The sequence below is a fragment of the Oncorhynchus mykiss genome, chromosome 3, assembly GCF_057628025.1.
Source record: "Oncorhynchus mykiss isolate SJ-2025 chromosome 3, ASM5762802v1, whole genome shotgun sequence".
Classification (NCBI taxonomy): domain Eukaryota; kingdom Metazoa; phylum Chordata; class Actinopteri; order Salmoniformes; family Salmonidae; genus Oncorhynchus; species Oncorhynchus mykiss.
This window is the reverse complement of record NC_143024.1, coordinates 46490544-46510575: the sequence shown is the minus strand read 5'-3', so window position 1 is coordinate 46510575 and position 20032 is coordinate 46490544. Positions and strand designations below refer to the sequence as shown.

Below are 20032 nucleotides of genomic sequence, written 5' to 3'. Positions count from 1 at the left end.
AAAAACACTTGTCCCAGGTGCTGGATTAGTCACATTGTACCTAAAAAAAATATATAATTGTGTGTTTGTGTGGTTACCTTGCTGCCGGGCTTGGGCCCTCTCTTTTTGGGGATCTTGGTAGACTCCACTTGACCCTCCTGCAGGGCCATCCTCTGGGCCCAGTTGGCTGGCAGCCTCCCTCTGGGCCGGGACATGGGTCGCACTGGGCTTGCCATGGCACCCTCCAGCCAGCCTGCTCTCTTCGCCCAGCCCAACTAAACACAGAGGAGGAGTGAGAGGACAATGTTAGGGTTAGGTCAATCACTCTAGATGTCAATGGGAGGGCAAACATTACTTTTCTCAGTAGCAGTGGAATTAGAATATAAGTGAATTCTTGACTTTAGTTCAACTTTTGACCAACAAGGTTGTTATTATAAAAGAGTGTTTGGGTGCTGCGACACAGGATGAAACATCCAACCCTGCCCCACCCACACTTCCCAACCCCGGGTCCTTGGTCTTTACCTTACTCCCCGGTTTGGGGCCTCTCTTCTTGGGGACCTTGATATGCTCCAGTCCATTTCTGGGCAGGGGGGCTTGTGTTCCTACTCCGGCCCCCTTCTGGCCCCATAGCCCTGTCAGCTTGGCTTTCCTGCGGCCTGGCTTGCGTCCCCGTTGGCCAGGCGGCTGTCCTGGCATGGGGTGCATAGCTGTTCCCTCACTACCGTCGGAAAGGCAACCGAGGGTCTTGGGTAGCACTGCTGTCCCCAGAGAGAGAAAGAGCGATAGGGGGAGTGTAAAAAAAAAAAGAAGTTCAAACAGGATGTTAAGGAATCAAACAAATGCAATTTATCTTCTAGTCTAGAGATCAGAGTTCGGGGGCGGCAGGGTAGCCTAGTGGTTAGAGTGTTGGACTAGTAACTGGAAGGTTGCAAGTTCAAATCCCTGAGCTGACAAGGTACAAATCTGTTGTTCTGTCCCTGAGCAGGCAGTTAACCCACTGTTCCTAGGCCGTCATTGAAAATAAGAATTTGTTCTTAACTGACTTGCCTTGTTAAATAAAGGTAAAATAAAAAATATATATTAATTGAAGTTGTGTCATTCATTATTTCCTTCATTTATTAAAATGCAGCCGGACAGGAAACAATGAATGTCAGATTCAGGAAGTAGCATCAAAGTAACACATAACCAACCAGGAAAGAGCAGCGACTTAATCAAAATCATGACAGACTCAATGACATAAACAGCCAGTGATAGGCAATAATGCCTCTAACAACACAGCTTTTGTGTTAAGGAAGGCCATGGTGACCCAGTTTGCTTTCAGCTGCGGAACAAAGAGGCAACTTGTGGCCATGGTGACCCAGTTTGCTTGCAGCTGCGGAACAAAGAGGCAACTTGTGTTATACACTTGTGTTACACTCTATCCTTCATAGAGAAGGATGAGAGACAGACAGAGAAAACCACAAATACAAACTCCATCTAGACACCGTTGCCCTTAGAGCACACAACAAACTATTCCTGTCTTGGCTTAAACATCAGCACCACAGGTAACTTCCATAAAGCTGTGAACGATCTGAGAGGCAAGAAGGGCCTTCTACGCCATCAAAAAGACACAAAATTCAACATACCAATTAGAATCTGGCTAAAAATCTTGAATCAGTTATACAGTGCCTTCAGAAAGTATTCACACCCCCTTGACATTTTCCAAACGCTGTTGTGTTACAGCCTGAATTTAAAATGGATTACATTTAGATTTTCTGTCACTGGCCTACATGCCCATAATGTCAAAGTGGAATTATGTTTTTCAAAATGTGTACTAATTAATAAAAAAATGAAAAGCTGAAATGTCTTGAGTCAATAAGTATTCAACCCCTTTGTTATGGCAAGCCTAAATCAGTTCAGGAATAAACATTTCCTTAACAAGTCACATAAGTTGCATGTGTGCCATAATAGTGTTTAACATGATTTTAAATGACTATATCATCTCTGTGCCCCACACATACAGATAATTGTAAGGTACCTCAGTTGAGAAGTGAATTTCAAAACACAGATTCAACTATAAAGACCACCATTTTCCAATGAATGCCTCGCAAAGGACACCTATTGGTAGATGGGTAAAAAGAAAATTAAAAAAAGACATTCAATATTCCTTTGAGCATGGTGAAGTTATTAATTACACTTTGGATGGTGAATCAATACCCCCAGTCACAATTTTCAAACCTTCCATAACAAAACCATCACCTATAGAGAGATTAACCTAGAGAAGAGTCCCCTCAGCAAGCTGGTCCTGGGGCTATGTTCACACACAGAGCCTGGACAGCAACACAGTTAGACCTAACCAAATCATGAGAAAACAAAAAGATAATTACTTGACACCTTGGAAAGAATTTACCAAAAAACCTGAGAAAACTGCAATGCTATTTGGCCCAGAATACCTGATCAGTGAGACTGACCCAAAATTAAGGAAAGCTTTGACTATGTACAAACTCAGTGAGCATAGCCTTGCTATTGAGAGGCCACCGTAGGCAGACCTGGCTCTCAAGAGAAGACAGGCTATGTTCACCCTGCCCACAAAATGAGGTGGAAACCGAGCTGCACTTCTTAACCTCCTGCCAAATGTATGACCATATTAGAGATTTTTTTTAATAAACTCCCATATCTATTAGGTAAAATACCACAGTGTGCCATCACAGCAGCAAGATGTGTAACCTGTTGCCACAAGAAAACGGGCAACCAGTAAAACACAAACACCAATGTAAATATAATCCATATTTCTGTTGATTTATTTTCCATTTTGAACATTGTTACAACTCTGTACATAGCCATAAAATAAAATTTTAAATGTCTCTACTCCTTCGAAACTTTGTGTGTTTAATATTTACTGTTCTGTCCTGATTGTTTATTTTACTTTGGTTTATTATCTATTCACTTGCTTTGGCAATGTAAACATACAGTATGTTTCCCATGCCAATAAAGCCCTTTGAATGGAATTGAGAGAGTTCTTCACTGAGATAGATATCAATGGCAAAACTTGCAATGAGTGATACAAAGCAAACAACTCACTTCAGGCACACACACACACACAATAAAGTGTGAGACAAACCAATACAGACCCTGCACAACAGAGAGGCTCCTGAGCTTTGTGAAGTGGTTCTGATACAAACCAATCAAGCCCAGACAGACAGACAAAGACAGTGAAAGTAGACAGTAGAGTTCCTCTGCACTAAGTTACCCGTGTGACTCGTCCTCTCTGCACACTTCCTTCCTCTCTTGAGTTTTGATACACTTGCAAGGCCTCGCCAATGGGGACCGGACAAGACCAAATTCCCCATAAACTGCAGACAATTACTCTCGCTCGTTGTAATCTCTGTGCAATTCTCACCAGAGGAAAAAGCAAACTAGTAGCCTACCGAGGCCCATCAAGTAGAACATGCTGACAACTGCCTGGGAAATAAGAGTAGTAGCAATAAAGACGCAAACTGCCGATAGCTGTCAGATATGGTGTTAACATTTATCTTTAAACGTCACACCCTGTAGTACACACCCTTTCATTCTTAGGGGCCAGGCCAAGTCTAAATCACGCTCTGCCTAAAGTGTACGAAGCAACGACGATGAAAATATGTGCAGCATGCAAAGTCACACACGAATGCGGACACTCGCACTAACACATGACTTGGCCTGTGGGGCAATATACCAGGTATTTAACATACTTTTTTCTGTGTATTTGAGTATTTTCAAATACACACCTTAAAACAAGTACTTTTGAGTATTTGAATGGTTATTTGTAAAAATAAATAAATACTCTACCAAATTGTAATTTATAGTATTTCCAAATACTTATTTCAAACACTATTTTAAAATACCTGGGTTAAACGCATGGGAGTGTATATGAGTCAGTGTATTTTCAAATACTTTCCGAGAGTATTTCCAAATAACATTAAAATATTCAACTTGTCTTTTCAAATATAATATATTAGAATACTTAATTCACTTACATCTTAGTCATTTAGCAGATACTCTTTGAAGAGGTAGGGTTTCACATGTTTTACGGAAGAAAATACAATGCTGTTCTAGCTTCAGGGGGAAGGTGGTTCCACCATTGTGGTGCAAGGACAGAGAAGAGCTTGGACTGGGCTGGTGGGAGCTGCCAAGAGACCAGAGGTACATCTCTGTGCAATTGTGAAAGTAATTGAGACATTTGAAATGGTATTTGAACCCAGGTTTGTAAAATACACAAACCCATAATGGCACGCACCGAAAAAGTCTGCAGGTTATAATTATACTCATGGACACGTCAGTATCAGATACAGTGCCTAGCATAAGTATTCACCCCCACTTGGATTTTCTTCACATTTTGTTGCGTTACAAAGTGGGATTAAAATGGATTGAATTGTGATTTATTTTGTCACAAACTACACAAAATACTCCTTAATGTCAAAGTGAAAAGAAAATTCTATAAATGTTTACAAATTAATACAAAATTAAAAACAAAAACATCTTGGTTATATAGGCATTAATTTGTTATGGCAAGCCTAAATAAGTTCAGGAGTAAAAATGAGCTTAACAAATGACATAATAAGTTGCACGGACTAAGTCTGTGTGCAATAATAGGGGGTAACATAATTTTGGAATGACTACACCTTCTACACTACATAACCAAAAGGACATGGACACCTACTCGTCGAACATCTCATTCGAAAATCATTGGCATTAATATGGAGTTGGTCCCCCCTTTGCTGCTATAACAGCCTCCACTTTTCTTCCAAAGGCTTTCCACGAGATGTTGGAATATTGCTGCGGGGACTTGCTTCCATTAAGCCACAAGAGCATTAGTGAGGTCGAGCACTGATGTTGGGCGATTCGGCGCTCCAATTCAACCCAAAGGTGTTCGATGGGGTTGAGGTCAGAGCTCTTTGCAGGCCAGTCAAGCTCTTCCACACCGATCGACAAACCATTCCTGTGTGGAACTCGCTTTGTGCATGGGGGCATTGTCATGCTGAAACAGTAAAGGGTATTCCCCAAACTGTTGCCACAAAGTTGGAAGCACATAATTGTCTAGAATGTCATTGTATGCTGTAGCGTTAAGATTTCCCTTCACTGAAACTAAGGGGTCTAGCCCGAACCATGAAAAACAGCCCCAGACCATTATTTATCCTCCACCAAACTTTACAGTTGGCACTATAAATTGAGGCAGGTAGCGTTCTCCTGGCATCCGTCAAACCCAGATTCATCCTTCGGACTGCCAGATGGTGAAGCGTGATTCATTACTCCAGAGAATCCGTTTCCACTGCTCCAGAGTTCAATGGCGGCGAGCTTTACACCTCTCCAGCAGGACACTTGGCATTGTGCATGGTGATCTTAGGCTTGTGTACGGCTGCTCTGCCGTGGAAACCCATTTCATGAAGCTCCCAACGAACAGAGGCACTTTTGGAACTCGGTAGTGAGTGTTGCCACCGAGGACAGACGGTTTTTAAGTGCTATGCACTCGGCGGCCCCCGTTCTGTGAGCTTGTGTGGCCTACCACTTCGCAGCTAAGCCGTTGTTCCTCCTAGACCGGGGCCGGGGCAGCTCTAGCAGGGTAGAAATTTGACGAACTGACTTGTTGGAAAGGTGGCATCCTATTCCGGTGCCATGTTGAAAGTCACTGAGCTCTTCAGTAAGGCCATTCTACTGCCAATGTTTGTGTATGGAGATTGCATGGCGGTGTGCTCGATACTACAAATCTGACAGCAACGGGTGTGGCAGAAATAGCCGAATCCGCTAATTTGAAGGGGTGTCCACATACTTTTGTATATACAGTGAAAGTACCTCACACACTCAATTCTCTTTAAGGTCCCGCCGTTGAGTAGTGAATTCTAAGCACAGATTCAACCAAAAGACTGGGGACCAATTTTTCACAAAGCAAAGTCTGAATATCCCTTTGAGCATGGTGAAGTTATTAATTAGGCTTTGGATGGTGTATCAATACACCCAGAACATGTACAGACCAGCTGGCTGGAGTGTTTACAGACATATTAAATCTCTCCCTATCCCAGTCTGTTGACCACACTTGCTTCAAGATGTCCACCACTGTTCCTGTACCCAAGAAAGTGAAGGTAACCAAACTAAATGACTATCGCCCAGTAGCACTTACATCATCATGAAATGCTTTGAGAGGCTAGTAAAGGATAATATCACCTCCACCTCCACCTTACCCTACACACCCCATCAGACCCCCGATGCAAAAATAAGGAAGTTACCCCACCTAAATAAGGCAAAAGTTACATTTGAACATTCTTGAGAAAAGACAGTCAACAAATAAAGCAGGCAGGGGACCATTTTCTGGTGCTGAAACGTAAAGCTGCGACCGCAGCGCAATCAATAGGAGGTGAACAGCGCCTGGTGTTGAAATTATAGTCTAGCTAACTTGTTATGCAAGTGGCTCACAGGAAGAGACAATCTTCATTTTAATTTGACTTTATAAACAAGAGGGTTTAATTGCAGCCTATTTCTTCTGAGCTTTACATAAAATAACATGGCTGAGGTAGGCTATGGCTTAACAGCATCTTTCAGGAGAAAAAAAATTGTGTTCTAATAGAAGTGGGAGTTCTTCAATTAGACCTGCTTACAATGGCAACTTTAGCATCTTACATAAAACAATCACATAAAGAAAAAAGATGATGTCTGTAAATGTCTGTGTCTGAATGTCTATCAGGAGTCTCAGGATAGCCTGCTCCTGTAATGACAGAACCGAAAATACTGTCAACATGAGGCCTAAATAGCCTCGGATAAGTATTTAGTGTTTGCTAAGTTATATAGGCTACTAAGTTACTTACTCAATGGGAAAAGTTGCATTTCTCCTCGGACATCATCTTGTTGATGGCGAGTGAGATGGATGTGATTTTGATGCGCAGGCAGTCCTCAATTGACTTGTGTGAAAGCCGGTTTCTGTCATGAGTCTAGATTGCGTTCATAGGAGGACTCGCAAGTGTAAGTTGATCCAAACATTGTTAGCACATAAAATGCCAGTTCCTTTATTGTGCTCTATTCCTCTGAGCTTGCCACCCAAAACGCACTCTGGGTACTCCTGATTCTTCAACGTGCGTAAGCGCAGCCTTCCAGATGAAAAGTCCAAATCATAAAATTTCCTAGAAAAGGCCTCAAGTTTTTCCACCATGTCCACGACTGTTTTCCCTCTTCCTCGTAACTGCAGATTTAACCTGTTTAAAGTGACAGAACAGGTCAGCCCAAAAAAGAACGGAGGGGAAATCCTAATTTTCCAGAATGTGAAGGTGGTCAGCTGCTGCACATACAGTGGGGCAAAAAAGTATTTAGTCAGCCACCTATTGTGCAAGTTCTCCCACTTAAAAAGATGAGAGAGGCTTGTAATGCTCATCATAGGTACACTTCAACTATGACAGACAAAATGAGAAAAAAAAATTCCAGGAAATCACATTGTAGGACTTTTTATGAATTTATTTGCAAATTATGGTGGAAAATAAGTATTTGGTCATCTACAAACAAGCTAGATTTCTGTCTCTCACAGACCTGTAATTTCTTCTTTAAGAGGCTCCTCTGTCCTCCACTCGTTACCTGTATTAATGGCACCTGTTTGAACTTGTTATCAGTAATAAAGACACCTGTCCACAACCTCAAACAGTCAAACTCCAAACTCCACTATGGCCAAGACCAAAGAGCTGTCAAAGGACACCAGAAACAAAATTGTAGACCTGCACCAGGCTGGGAAGACTGAATCTGCAATAGGTAAGCAGCTTGGTTTGAAGAAATCAACTGTGGGAGCAATTATTAGGAAATGGAACACATACAAGACCACTGATAATCTCCCTCGATCTGGGGCTCCACGCAAGATCTCACCCCGTGGGGTCAAAATGATCACAAGAGCGGTGAGCAAAAATCCCAGAACCACACGGGGGGGCCTAGTGAATGACCTGCAGAGAGATGGGATCAAAGTAACAAAGCCTACCATCAGTAACACACTACGCCGCCAGGGACTCAAATCCTGCAGTGCCAGTACATGTCCAGGCCCGTCTGAAGTTTGCTAGAGAGCATTTGGATGATCCAGAAGAAGATTGGGAGAATATCATATGGTCAGATGAAACCAAAATAAAACTTTTTGGTAAAAACTCAACTCGTCGTGTTTGGAGGACAAAGAATGCTGAGTTGCATCCAATGAACACCATACCTACTGTGAAGCATGGGGGTGGAAACATCATGCTTTGGGGCTGTTTTTCTGCTAAGGGACCAGGGCGGCTGATCCGTGTAAAGGAAAGAATGAATGGGGCCATGTATCGTGAGATTTTGAAACGTGGCTGGGTCTTTCAGCATGACAATGACCCAAACACACCGCCCGGGCAACGAAGGAGTGGCTTCGTAAGAAGCATTTCAAGGTCCTGGAGTGGCCTAGCCAGTCTCCAGATCTCAACCCCATAGAAAATCTTTGGAGGGAGTTGAAAGTCCGTGTTGCCCAGCATCAGCCCCAAAACATCACTGCTCTAGAGGAGATCTGCATGGAGGAATGGGCCAAAATACCAGCAACAGAGTGAAAACCTTGTGAAGACTTACAGAAAACATTTGACCTCTGTCATTGCCAACAAAGGGTATATAACAAAGTATTGAGATAAACTTTTGTTATTGACCAAATACTTATTTTCCACCATAATTTGCAAATAGATTCATTAAAAATCCTACAATGTGGATTTCTGGATTTCTTTCCCTCATTTTGTCTGTCATAGTTGAAGTGTACCTATGATGAAAATTACAGGCCTCTCTCATCTTTTTAAGTGGGAGAACTTGCACAATTGGTGGCTGACTAAATTATTTTTTGCCCCACTGTATTTAGCTTTTTCTGAGAAAATCGACAACCTGGTCATGCAGCTCACAGAACCGCTCTAGCTCTTTTCCTTTACTCAGCCAGCGATTCTGTCACAAGCTTGCGAGAAAAGACTGTGTTGTGTGCATACTTCCAGACAAACAAAACACCTTGCTTTGAGGATAATACAGTACCACCGACACGGCCCGCTAGCAAGGACGGCCCCTCCTCTCCTTCTCCGTGGCCGACGTGAAGTAAGACATTTAAACGTGTTAACCCTCGCAAGGCTGCCAGTCCAGACGGCATCCCTAACCGCGTCCTCAGAGCATGCACAGACCAGCTGGCTGGTGTGTTTACGGACAGTCTGCTGTCCCCACATGCTTCAAGATGGCCACCATTGTTCCTGTAACCAAGAAGGCAAAGGTAACTGAATTAAATGACTATCGCCCCGTAGCACTCTCTTCTGTCATCATGAAGTGCTTTGAGAGACTAGTCAACGATCATATCACCTCCACCCTACCTGACACCCTAGACTTCAATTTGCATACCGCCTCATTAGATCCAGACAATGCAATCGCCATCACACTGCCCTATCCCATCAGGACAAGAGGAGTACCTATGTAAGAATGCTGTTCATTGACTACAGCTCATACCATAGTACCCTCCAAGCTCATCGTTATGCTTGAGGCCCTGGGACTCAACCCCGCCCTGTGCAATTGGATCCTGGACTTCCTGACGGGCAACCCCAGGTGTTGAAGGTAGGAAACAACCTCTTCACTTTGCTGATCCTCAGCACCGGGGCCCCACAAGGGTGCGTGCTCAGCCCCTTCCTGTACTCACTGTTCACCCACAACTGTGTGGCGATGCACGCCTCCAACTCAATCATCAAGTTTGCAGACGACACAACAGTAGTGGGCTTGATTAGCAACAACGACGAGACAGCCTACAGGGAGGAGGTGAGGGCACTCGGAATGTGGTGTCAGGAAAACAACCTCTCACTCAACATCAACAAAACAAAGGAGATGATTGTGGACTTCAGGAAACAGCAGAGGGAGCATCCCCCTATCCACATCGACGGGCCCGCAGTGGAAAAGGTGGAAAGTCTGAAGTTCTTTGGCGTACACATCACAGACAAACTGAAATGGTCCACCCACACAGACAATGTGATGAAGAAGGCACAACAGCGCCTCTTCAACCTCAGGAGGCTAATGAAAGTTGGCTTGTCACCTAAAACCCTCACAAACTTTTACAGATGCATAATTGAGAGCATTGTCGGGCTGTGTCACCGCCTGGAAGGGCAACTGCAATTGCACCGCCCACAACCGCAAGGCTCTCCAGAGGGTGGTGTGGTCTGCACAACATATCACCGGGGGAAAACTACCTGCCCTCCAAGACACCTACAGCACACGATGTCACAGGAAGGCCAAAAAGATCATCAAGGACAATAACCACCTGAACCACTGCCTGTTCACCCCGCTACCATCCAGAAAGTCTCAAAATCATTGGCCACTAATAAATTGATCACTAGTCCCTTTAATAATGCCACTTTAATAATGATGTTTACATATCTTGCATTACTCATGTCATATGTATATACTGTATTTTATTCCATCTATTGCATCTTGCCTATGCCACTCGTTCATCGCTCATCCATATATTTATATGTTCTTATTCCATCCCTTTCCTTAGATTTGTGTGTATTAGGTAGTTGTGGAATTGTTAGGTTACTTGTTAGATATTACTGCACTGTCGGAACTAGAAGCACAAGCATTTCGCTACACTCGCATTAACATCTGCTGACCAACACAATTTGATTCGATGTGTCCCTGACAAAGTTGATTATGCACATTACTTTATCCATTACATATTTTAGCTCACCGTTTAGTCTGGCACACAGCACTGATGTTTGGGGGTGCGATTCCTTCAACCTGCTGATCAGGATGTGTCTGCCCACCATAAAAGTAGTCCAGTCGGTAACCACAATATTTACTTTTTCGAATGGCAGGCATGCTGCGTAAACAATTCGTACAGCTTTGCGAATATGATGTCCCCGGTGGTGTGTCCTTCGGGCGGGAATCCATGCCAGCAGCTCTTATTTAAATTTGTGATCACGTGCCCACTGGAGCCGCTTCTTTTTGTTTTTAGCTGATATGAGTGGAACCCGGTGTGGTTGTCTGCTGCAATAGCCCATCTGTGACAAGGACCGACGAGTTGTGCATTCTGAGATGCCATTACGCACACCACTGTTGTACTGCGCTGTTATTTGCCTGTGGCCCGACTGTTAGCCTGCATGATTTTTGCCTTTTTCCTACGACCTCTCATCAATGAGCAGTTATTTTGCCCACAGAACTGCCGCTGACTGGATGTTTTTTGTTTGTTGCACCATTCTCCGTAAACCCTAGACAAGCGTTTCTCAAACTCGGTCCACAGGACCCCATAGGGTTCATGTTTTGGTTTTTGCTTAACACTACACAGCTGATTAAAATGATCCAATTTTGATGATTAGTTGAATATTTGAGTCAGCTGTGTAGTGCTAGGGAAAAACAAAACCGTTTGGGGTCCCGAGCACAGAGTTTGGGAAACCCTGCCCTGTCGTGCGTGAAAAGCCCAGGAGACCAGACGTTTCCGAGATACTGGAACCTGTGCGCCTGGCACCGACAATCATACTACGCTCAAAGTTGCGTAGGTCACTCGTTTAGCACATACTAATGTTCAGTCAAACAGTAACTGAATGCCTCAATGCATGTCTGGTTTACAGTATATGGCCACGTGACTCACTGTCTGTAGGAGCAAAACATTTTCATGAACAGGGTGGTGTACCTAATGAACTGTCCACTGAGTGTACTTATGAAGTTGGTAAAACAGTATGTAAACATTATTCAAAAAAGGGACCAGTGTTTCATAACTATATACATAGGACAGCAATCTCTAAGGTGAAGGCTAGAGTACCGGGTGGTAGCCAGCTAGTAACAGTGACTAAGTTCAGGGCAGGGTAATGGGTGGAGGCCGGCTAGTGTTGACTATTTAATAGTCTGAGGGCATGGAGATAGAAGCTGTTTTTCAGTCTCTCGGTCCCAGCTTTGATGCACCTGTACGGTCTCTGCCTTCTAGATGGTAGCAGGGTGAACCGGCCGTAGCTTAGGTCTTTAATGATCTTCTTGGCCTTCCTGTGACACCAGGTGCTGTAGATGTCAGTGTGTCCCCAGTGATGCCTTGGACTGACCGCACCACCCTCTGGAGAGCCATGCAGTTGTAGACAGTGCAATTGCTGTATCAGGCGGTGGTACAGACCGACAGGATGCTCTCAGTGGTGCATCTGTAGAAGTTTGTAAGGGTTTGAGGGGTCAGGCCAAATCTCTTCAGTCTTCTGAGGTTGAAGATGTGCTGTTGCACCTTCTTCAACACACGGTCTGTTTGGATGGACCATTTCAGGTTGTCAGTGATGTGTACACCAAGGCACTTGAAGGTTTTCACACCGTCGATGTGGATGGAGGTTATTTTCCAGGCACCACTCCGCCAATGTCCTCACCTCCTCACTGTAGGCTGTCTCATCATTGTTGGTAATCAGGCCTACCATTGCTGTGTCGTCTTCAAACTTGATGATTGAGTTGGAGACATGCGTGGCCACTCAGTCATAGGTGAATAGGGAGTATCGGTGGGGACTAAGCACGCACCCTTGTGGGGCACCTGTGTTGAGGATCAGTGTAGCGGAGCTTAGTGATGAACTTGGAGGGCACTATGGTGTTGAAGGCTGAGCTGTAGTTGATGAACAACATTCTTACATAGATATTCCTCTTGTCCACACATGCACTGGTCTGCACATGTTAACACGCTTAAACGGGAAGGTGTTTAGCTTGTCTAGGAGCAAGGCATCGGTGTCCGTGACATGGCTGGCGTTCGCTTTATAATCCATAATATACTCAATTTAATAACAAACAAAAATAATAACTTTGGTCAATCAGATACACCATTGAGAGCATTCTGTCGGGCTGTATGCCTAGTATGGCAACTGCAATGCAGTGAATACCCCCTAATCAAGATACATTAGTGTTTTATGTTTCATACATTTTGGGGAATTTTTCTTCAACTTTGACAGAGTATTTTGTTGACAAATAATGACATTTAAAACCATTTTAATCCCACTTTAATGTGAATCAATACAAGGAGGGTGAATACTTATGATAGGCACTTTACATAAAGCAGCAAGAGAGACCGTGTTAAAAAACAAAATACGTACTTACAAACACACACACTCATAACACACACACACAACCACACTAACCATACATAAAGATACACAATGTCAAACATAGCTATTTTACCTCCTAAACACTAAAGAGCTCATTATCGCCACACCTGCCATGGACTCAACATTGTGAAGGAGCTCAGTGCAGCCAGACACCCCTCAACATACTTTATTTTTCTTCTCCTCAGATGGCAGGGGATAAGTTCATTAGATTTACCAGCCTCAGAAATTGCAGCCCAAATAAATGTATCACAGAGTTCAAGTAACAGACACATCTCAGCATCTGTTCAGATGAGACGGCGTGAATCAGGCCTTCATGGTCGAACTCCTGCTGCAAAAAAAATACTACTAAAGGACACCAATAAGAAGAAGAGACTTGCTTGGCCCAAAAAAACACAAGCAAATTTGAGATTTTTGGTTCCAACCGCCATGGTGAACGAATGATCTCCGCATGTGTAGTTCCCACCGTGAAGCATTGAGGAGGTGGTGTGATGGTGCTGTGACACTGTCTGTGATTTATTTAGAATTCAAGGCACACTTAACCAGCATGGCTACCACAACATTCTGCAGCAATACGCCATCCCATCTGTTTTGTGCTTAGTGGGACCGTGATTTGTTTTTCAACAGGACAATAGGACTTCCAGGCTGTGTAAGGGCTATTTTACTAAGAAGGAGAGTGATGGAGTGCTGCATCAGATGACCTGGCCTCCATAATCACTTGACCTCCATAATCACCTGACCTCAACCAAATTGAGATGGTTTGGGATGAGTTGGACCACAGAGTGAAGGAAAAGCAGCCAAGAAGTGCTCAGCATATGTGGGAACTGCTTCAAGACTGTTGGAAAAGCATTCCAGGTGAAGCTGGTTGAGATAATGCCCAGAGTATGCAAAGCTGTCATCAAGGCAAAGGGTGGCTACTTTGAAGAATCTAAAATATAAAACATATTTTGATTTGTTTAACACTTGTTTGGTTACTACATGATTCCATATGTGTTATTTCATAGTGTCGATGTCTTCACTATTATTCTACAATGTAGAAAATAGTAAAAAATAAGGAAAAACCCTTGAATGGGTAGGTGCGTCCAAACTTTTGACTGGTACACTATATTGCTCATATCATTTTCGGGATTGAAAAACGTTTTCCGTGTAAATTTATTAAACAACTGAAACTAGATATTAACTGCAGTGCATTCGGAATGTATTCAGACCCCTTGACTTTTTCCACATTGTTATGTTACATCCTTATATTATTATTATTATTATTATTATTATTATAAAATGGATTCAATAAAAATTCGCAGAAATCTACACACAATACCCCATAATGACTAAGCGAAAACAGGCTTTTAGAAATGTTAGCAAATGTACACTACCGTTCAAAAGTTTGGGGTCACTTAGAAATGTCCTTGTTTATGAAAGAAAAGCAAATTTTTTGTCCATTAAAATAACATCAAATTGATCAGAAATACAGTGTAGACATTGTTAATGTTGTAAATGACTATTGTAGCTGGAAACAGTAGATTCTTTATGGAATATCTACATAGGCGTACAGAGGCCCATTATCAGCAACCATCACTCCTGTGTTCCAATGGCACGTTGTGTTAGTTAATCCAAGTCTATCATTTTAAAAGGCTAATTGATCATTAGAAAACCCTTTAGCAATTTTGTTAGCACAGATGAAAACTGTTGTTCTGATTAAAGAAGAAATAAAACCGGCCTTCTTTAGACTAGTTTGGTATCTGGAGCATCAGCATTTGTGGGTTCGATTACATGTTAGAGTCCCTCAAGATAGCATAAGCCATGGCAAAATGTTTAGAAATGCAGGAAATTAGCTTTAAAACAGCACACTTTTGTCACTGTGGCCAACAGGTGGGCCTCTAAAATTTTAGATTGCCCATTTTCATTTCAACTTACCCTTCAGCAGTGTAAAACCCTGCCTCAATCTGCTGTGCTGCTGTCCTCTCTTTCACCCACTACTGTTATCTACCTCTTACTCCTCTACTCTCCTTTCCTGGCCTCCTTCACTCTCCTCCCTTCTGCTGACAAGACAATGTAAACAGCACGCCTTTCACAGACAGAACCTTTTCCCTATCGGTTTCCCTCCTACTTTCTCTCAGTCTCTGGTTATCCTGGATGCCCCCTTTGCCTTGGCCCCTTTCAGTGCCAGCATGAGGCCCACATAGTGGGGCATACACACACATAGCTTTGCCTGATCCCCCCCCCCCCCCCCCTTCACAGTCCTGTGCCAAGGTCTCATAAAACACACTCTTACAAAAGGAGACCCATTCTCTTTCTCTCTCTTCTTCCTCACTCATTCACTCACATTATGTCTTCCTCCAACACAGGAGAAGGAATTTCAAAGATGCATTCTATTGACCTAATAAACCACTCATCTCATTCAGAGGACATTTCAGAGCCTTTAACTTCAGATTTGAATTATTTCAGTTTCTGTAAAATGTGATTTTTCATGAATCAATAATGTTAAAGTCAATATCACAGGTATTAGACCAAATCAATGACCACAATATAAATAGCTGACAAGTCTACAGGGTGACACAAACAAACAAACACACATACCATACATGCACGCACAGACCTTTGGTGCCTGGCGGCTGCAGGTTGTCCCCGGTGAGAGAGCACCAGCCCACGGGGAAGATGTCCCGGGAGTCGTAGCGGCAGTAGTAGTCGAAGGCACCCCGCCAGCCGTCGAAGGTGACCAGCACCTCCACGCCACGCAGCGCCCCCACCGTGGCCGGACAGATGAAGTGGGGGTTCTTGCGGTCCACCGCCTCCAGCTTCATGCCCACCTGGAAGGAGTTCTGCTCTGGGGCTGGGGGCTCCTGCTGGGATACGAGGGAAAGGGAGTTGGCAGGGACGGGAGAGGTCAGTGACAAGCGAGCAGGTAAATGTGGAATTATCCAGATGAAATGTGAAATAGTTCGGAAGCTTCATTTAGTTGGAAAATGTATATGATCACGTATGATGTTGTGATCCCAATGGTGAGTGTGGAAGAGGTAAACAAATTATTGTTGTCTATCAACAATGACAAGCCACCGAGATCTGACAACTTGGATGGATTACTGACGATAATAGAGGTCGATATTGCCACTCCTATTTGCCATATCTTCAATTTAAGTCTACTAGAAAGTGTGTGCCCTCAGGCCTGGAGGGAAGCAAAAGCCATTCCGCTACCTAAGAAAAGTAAAGCCCCCTTACTGGCTCAAATAGCTGACCAATCAGCCTGTTACCAACACTTAGAAAAGTTACAGAAAAAAATTGGTTTGACCAGATACAATGCAATTTTACAGTAAACAAATAGATAGCAGACTTTCAGCACGCTTATAGGGAAGGACATTCAACAAGCACAGCTCTTATACAAATAACTGATGATTAGCTGAGAGAAATGTATGATAAAAAGATTGTGGGGGCTTTTATTACACTTCAGTGTGGCTTTTGACATTATTGATAATAGTCTGCTGCTGGAAAAACTAATGTGTTATGGCTATACACCCCCTGCTATATTGTGGATAATAAGTTACCTTTCTAACAGAACACAGAGGGTGCTCTTTAATGGAAGCGTCTCCAACATAATCCAGGTAGAATCAGGAATTCCCCAGGGTAGCTGTCTAGGCCCCTTACTTTTTTCAATCTTTACTAAAGTCATGCCACTGCCACTTTGAAAGTGCCACTGCCACTTTGAGTGAAGACAGTATGTATGCGGATGACTCGACACTATACACGTCAGCTATTTTAGCAACTGAAATGACTGCAACACTTAAAGAGCTGCAGTTAGTTTCAGAATGGGTGGCAAGGAATAAGTTAGTCCTATATATTTAAAAAACTAAAAGCATTATACTTGGGACAAATCATTCACTAAACACTAAACCTCAACTAAATCTTGTAATTATTTAATGTGGACATTGAGCAAGTTGAAGAGCCTAAACTGCTTGTAGTAAGTAACCCTGGATTGTAAACCGTCATGGTCAAAACATATTGATACAACAATAGTTTAGCTGAGGAGAAGTCTCTCCATAATAAAGCACTGCTCTACCTTCTTAACAGCAATATCAACAAGGCAGGTCTTACAGGCCCTAGTTTTGTCGCACCTGGACTACTGTTCAGTTATGTGGCCAGGTGCCACAAAGAGGGACTTAGGAAAATTGCAATTGGCAGCACGGCTGGCCCTTGGATGTACACAGAGAGCAAACATTAATAATATCCATGTCAATCTCTCCTGGCTCAAAGTAGAGGAGATTGACTTCATCACTACTTATATTTATATGTGAGGTATTGACATGTTGAAAGCACCGAGCTGTCTGTTTAAACAACTAGCACACAGCTCAGACACCCATGCATACCCCACAAGACATGCCACCAGAAGTCTCTTCACAGTCCCCAACTCCAGAACAGAGTATGGGAGGTGCATAGTACTACATAGAGCCATGACTACATGTAACTCTATTCCACTTCAGGTAACTGATGCAAGCAGTAGAATCAGATTTAAAAAACATAAAAATACACCTTATGGATCAGCAGGGACTGTGAAGCAACACAAACATAGACACATGCATTCAATACACACACAAATACACATGGATTTTGTGTGGTAGATATGTGGTAGTGGAGTATGGGCCTAACACACTTAGTGTGTTGTGAATTCTGTTATTAATATATTGTAATGCTTTTAATATCGTATAACTGACTTAATTTTGCTGGACCCCAGCATATCATTAACCCCTCCACCAACCCCCCTCTTCGGAGGAAATATATATATATAAATAAATAAATAAATAAATATATATATTTTACAGCTTTTCTGCTACATACAGTATACATTTTACATACATATTTTGCATACACAATTTACATACATGGTACTTTTATATAAAGCAGTCACATAACAATAATACATTACCAAACATGAGCTCTTTAATCCCAACCCTCGGCCCATCCCACCTATCACCATAGACCACCCTCGTTTGTGTGCCCTATATTTTTCAATTGAGCTGTTTTACATAATGTTTTTACCTCTCTATATTGTATAGTCTCCACAGATGGTGAGCTAAAGATGAAAACCTTTCGTACAAGTATTATATTATTTATTGACTAACTATGGCTTTCCAAATCGCCCAACACTGCTAATTGTAAGGATATTTTAAAGTGCATGTTGTGATTTTTTCAACCATTCCCGAACCTGTGAGCAGAGCTACAAGCTACATAGGGGCAATACCAGAATAAATTATCTATTGATTCGGTCTCTTCGCAGAAAAATCTACAGAGCTGAGATTGTTGTATGCCCCATATACAGTGCCTTGCGAAAGTATTCGGCCCCCTTGAACTTTGCGACCTTTTGCCACATTTCAGGCTTCAAACATAAAGATATAAAACTGTATTTTTTTGTGAAGAATCAGCAACAAGTGGGACACAATCATGAAGTGGAACGACATTTATTGGATATTTCAAACTTTTTTAACAAATCAAAAACTGAAAAATTGGGTGTGCAAAATTATTCAGCCCCCTTAAGTTAATACTTTGTAGCGCCACCTTTTGCTGCGATTACAGCTGTAAGTCGCTTGGGGTATGTCTCTATCAGTTTTGCACATCGAGAGACTGAATTTTTTTCCCATTCCTCCTTGCAAAACAGCTCGAGCTCGTGAGGTTGGATGGAGAGCATTTGTGAACAGCAGTTTTCAGTTCTTTCCACAGATTCTCGATTGGATTCAGGTCTGGACTTTGACTTGGCCATTCTAACACCTGGATATGTTTATTTTTGAACCATTCCATTGTAGATTTTGCTTTATGTTTTGGATCATTGTCTTGTTGGAAGACAAATCTCCGTCCCAGTCTCAGGTCTTTTGCAGACTACATCAGGTTTTCTTCCAGAATGGTCCTGTATTTGGCTCCATCCATCTTCCCATCAATTTTAACCATCTTCCCTGTCCCTGCTGAAGAAAAGCAGGACCAAACCATGATGCTGCCACCACCATGTTTGACAGTGGGGATGGTGTGTTCAGCTGTGTTGCTTTTACGCCAAACATAACGTTTTGCATTGTTGCCAAAAAGTTCAATTTTGGTTTCATCTGACCAGAGCACCTTCTTCCACATGTTTGGTGTGTCTCCCAGGTGGCTTGTGGCAAACTTTAAACGACACTTTTTATGGATATCTTTAAGAAATGGCTTTCTTCTTGCCACTCTTCCATAAAGGCCAGATTTGTGCAATATACGACTGATTGTTGTCCTATGGACAGAGTCTCCCACCTCAGCTGTAGATCTCTGCAGTTCATCCAGAGTGATCATGGGCCTCTTGGCTGCATCTCTGATCAGTCTTCTCCTTGTATGAGCTGAAAGTTTAGAGGGACGGCCAGGTCTTGGTAGATTTGCAGTGGTCTGATACTCCTTCCATTTCAATATTATCGCTTGCACAGTGCTCCTTGGGATGTTTAAAGCTAGGGAAATATTTTTGTATCCAAATCCGGCTTTAAACTTCTTCACAACAGTATCTCGGACCTTCCTGGTGTGTTCCTTGTTCTTCCTGATGCTCTCTGCGCTTTTAACGGACCTCTGAGACTATCACAGTGCAGGTGCATTTATACGGAGACTTGATTACACACAGGTGGATTGTATTTATCATCATTAGTCATTTAGGTCAACATTGGATCATTCAGAGATCCTCACTGAACTTCTGGAGAGAGTTTGCTGCACTGAAAGTAAAGGGGCTGAATAATTTTGCACGCCCAATTTTTCAGTTTTTGATTTGTTAAAAAAGTTTGAAATATCCAATAAATGTCGTTCCACTTCATGATTGTGTCCCACTTGTTGTTGATTATTCACAAAAAAAATACAGTTTTATATCTTTATGTTTGAAGCCTTAAATGTGGCAAAAGGTCGCAAAGTTCAAGGGGGCCGAATACTTTCGCAAGGCACTGTATATACACAGTTGAAGTCGGAAGTTTACATACACTTAGGTTGGAGTCATTGAAACTCGTTTTTCAACCACTCCA

General features: G+C 42.7%; 1 protein-coding gene across 50 annotated transcripts in view; it reads right to left on the bottom strand.

The window, feature by feature from the left end:
* LOC110519409 (polycomb protein SCMH1) overlaps nucleotides 1-20032 on the bottom strand; it is a 47369-nt gene that overhangs the window by 7749 nt on the left and 19588 nt on the right. For 24 of the 50 annotated variants that reach the window (XR_016494636.1, XR_016494637.1, XR_016494648.1 and 21 more), the window contains 3 exons: nucleotides 15628-15874; nucleotides 502-737; nucleotides 78-254 (listed from right to left, as the gene is read on the bottom strand). Coding sequence is in view for 27 of the 50 variants with exons in the window: in XM_021596532.3 (XP_021452207.1) it covers nucleotides 78-254; nucleotides 502-737; nucleotides 15628-15874 (660 nt within the window). In the remaining 23 variants the exon portion in view is untranslated. Of the gene's footprint in view, nucleotides 1-77; nucleotides 255-501; nucleotides 738-15608; nucleotides 15875-20032 lie in introns of all 50 variants that reach the window. The other 26 variants (XR_016494643.1, XR_016494642.1, XR_016494654.1 and 23 more) reach the window with 2 other exon arrangements.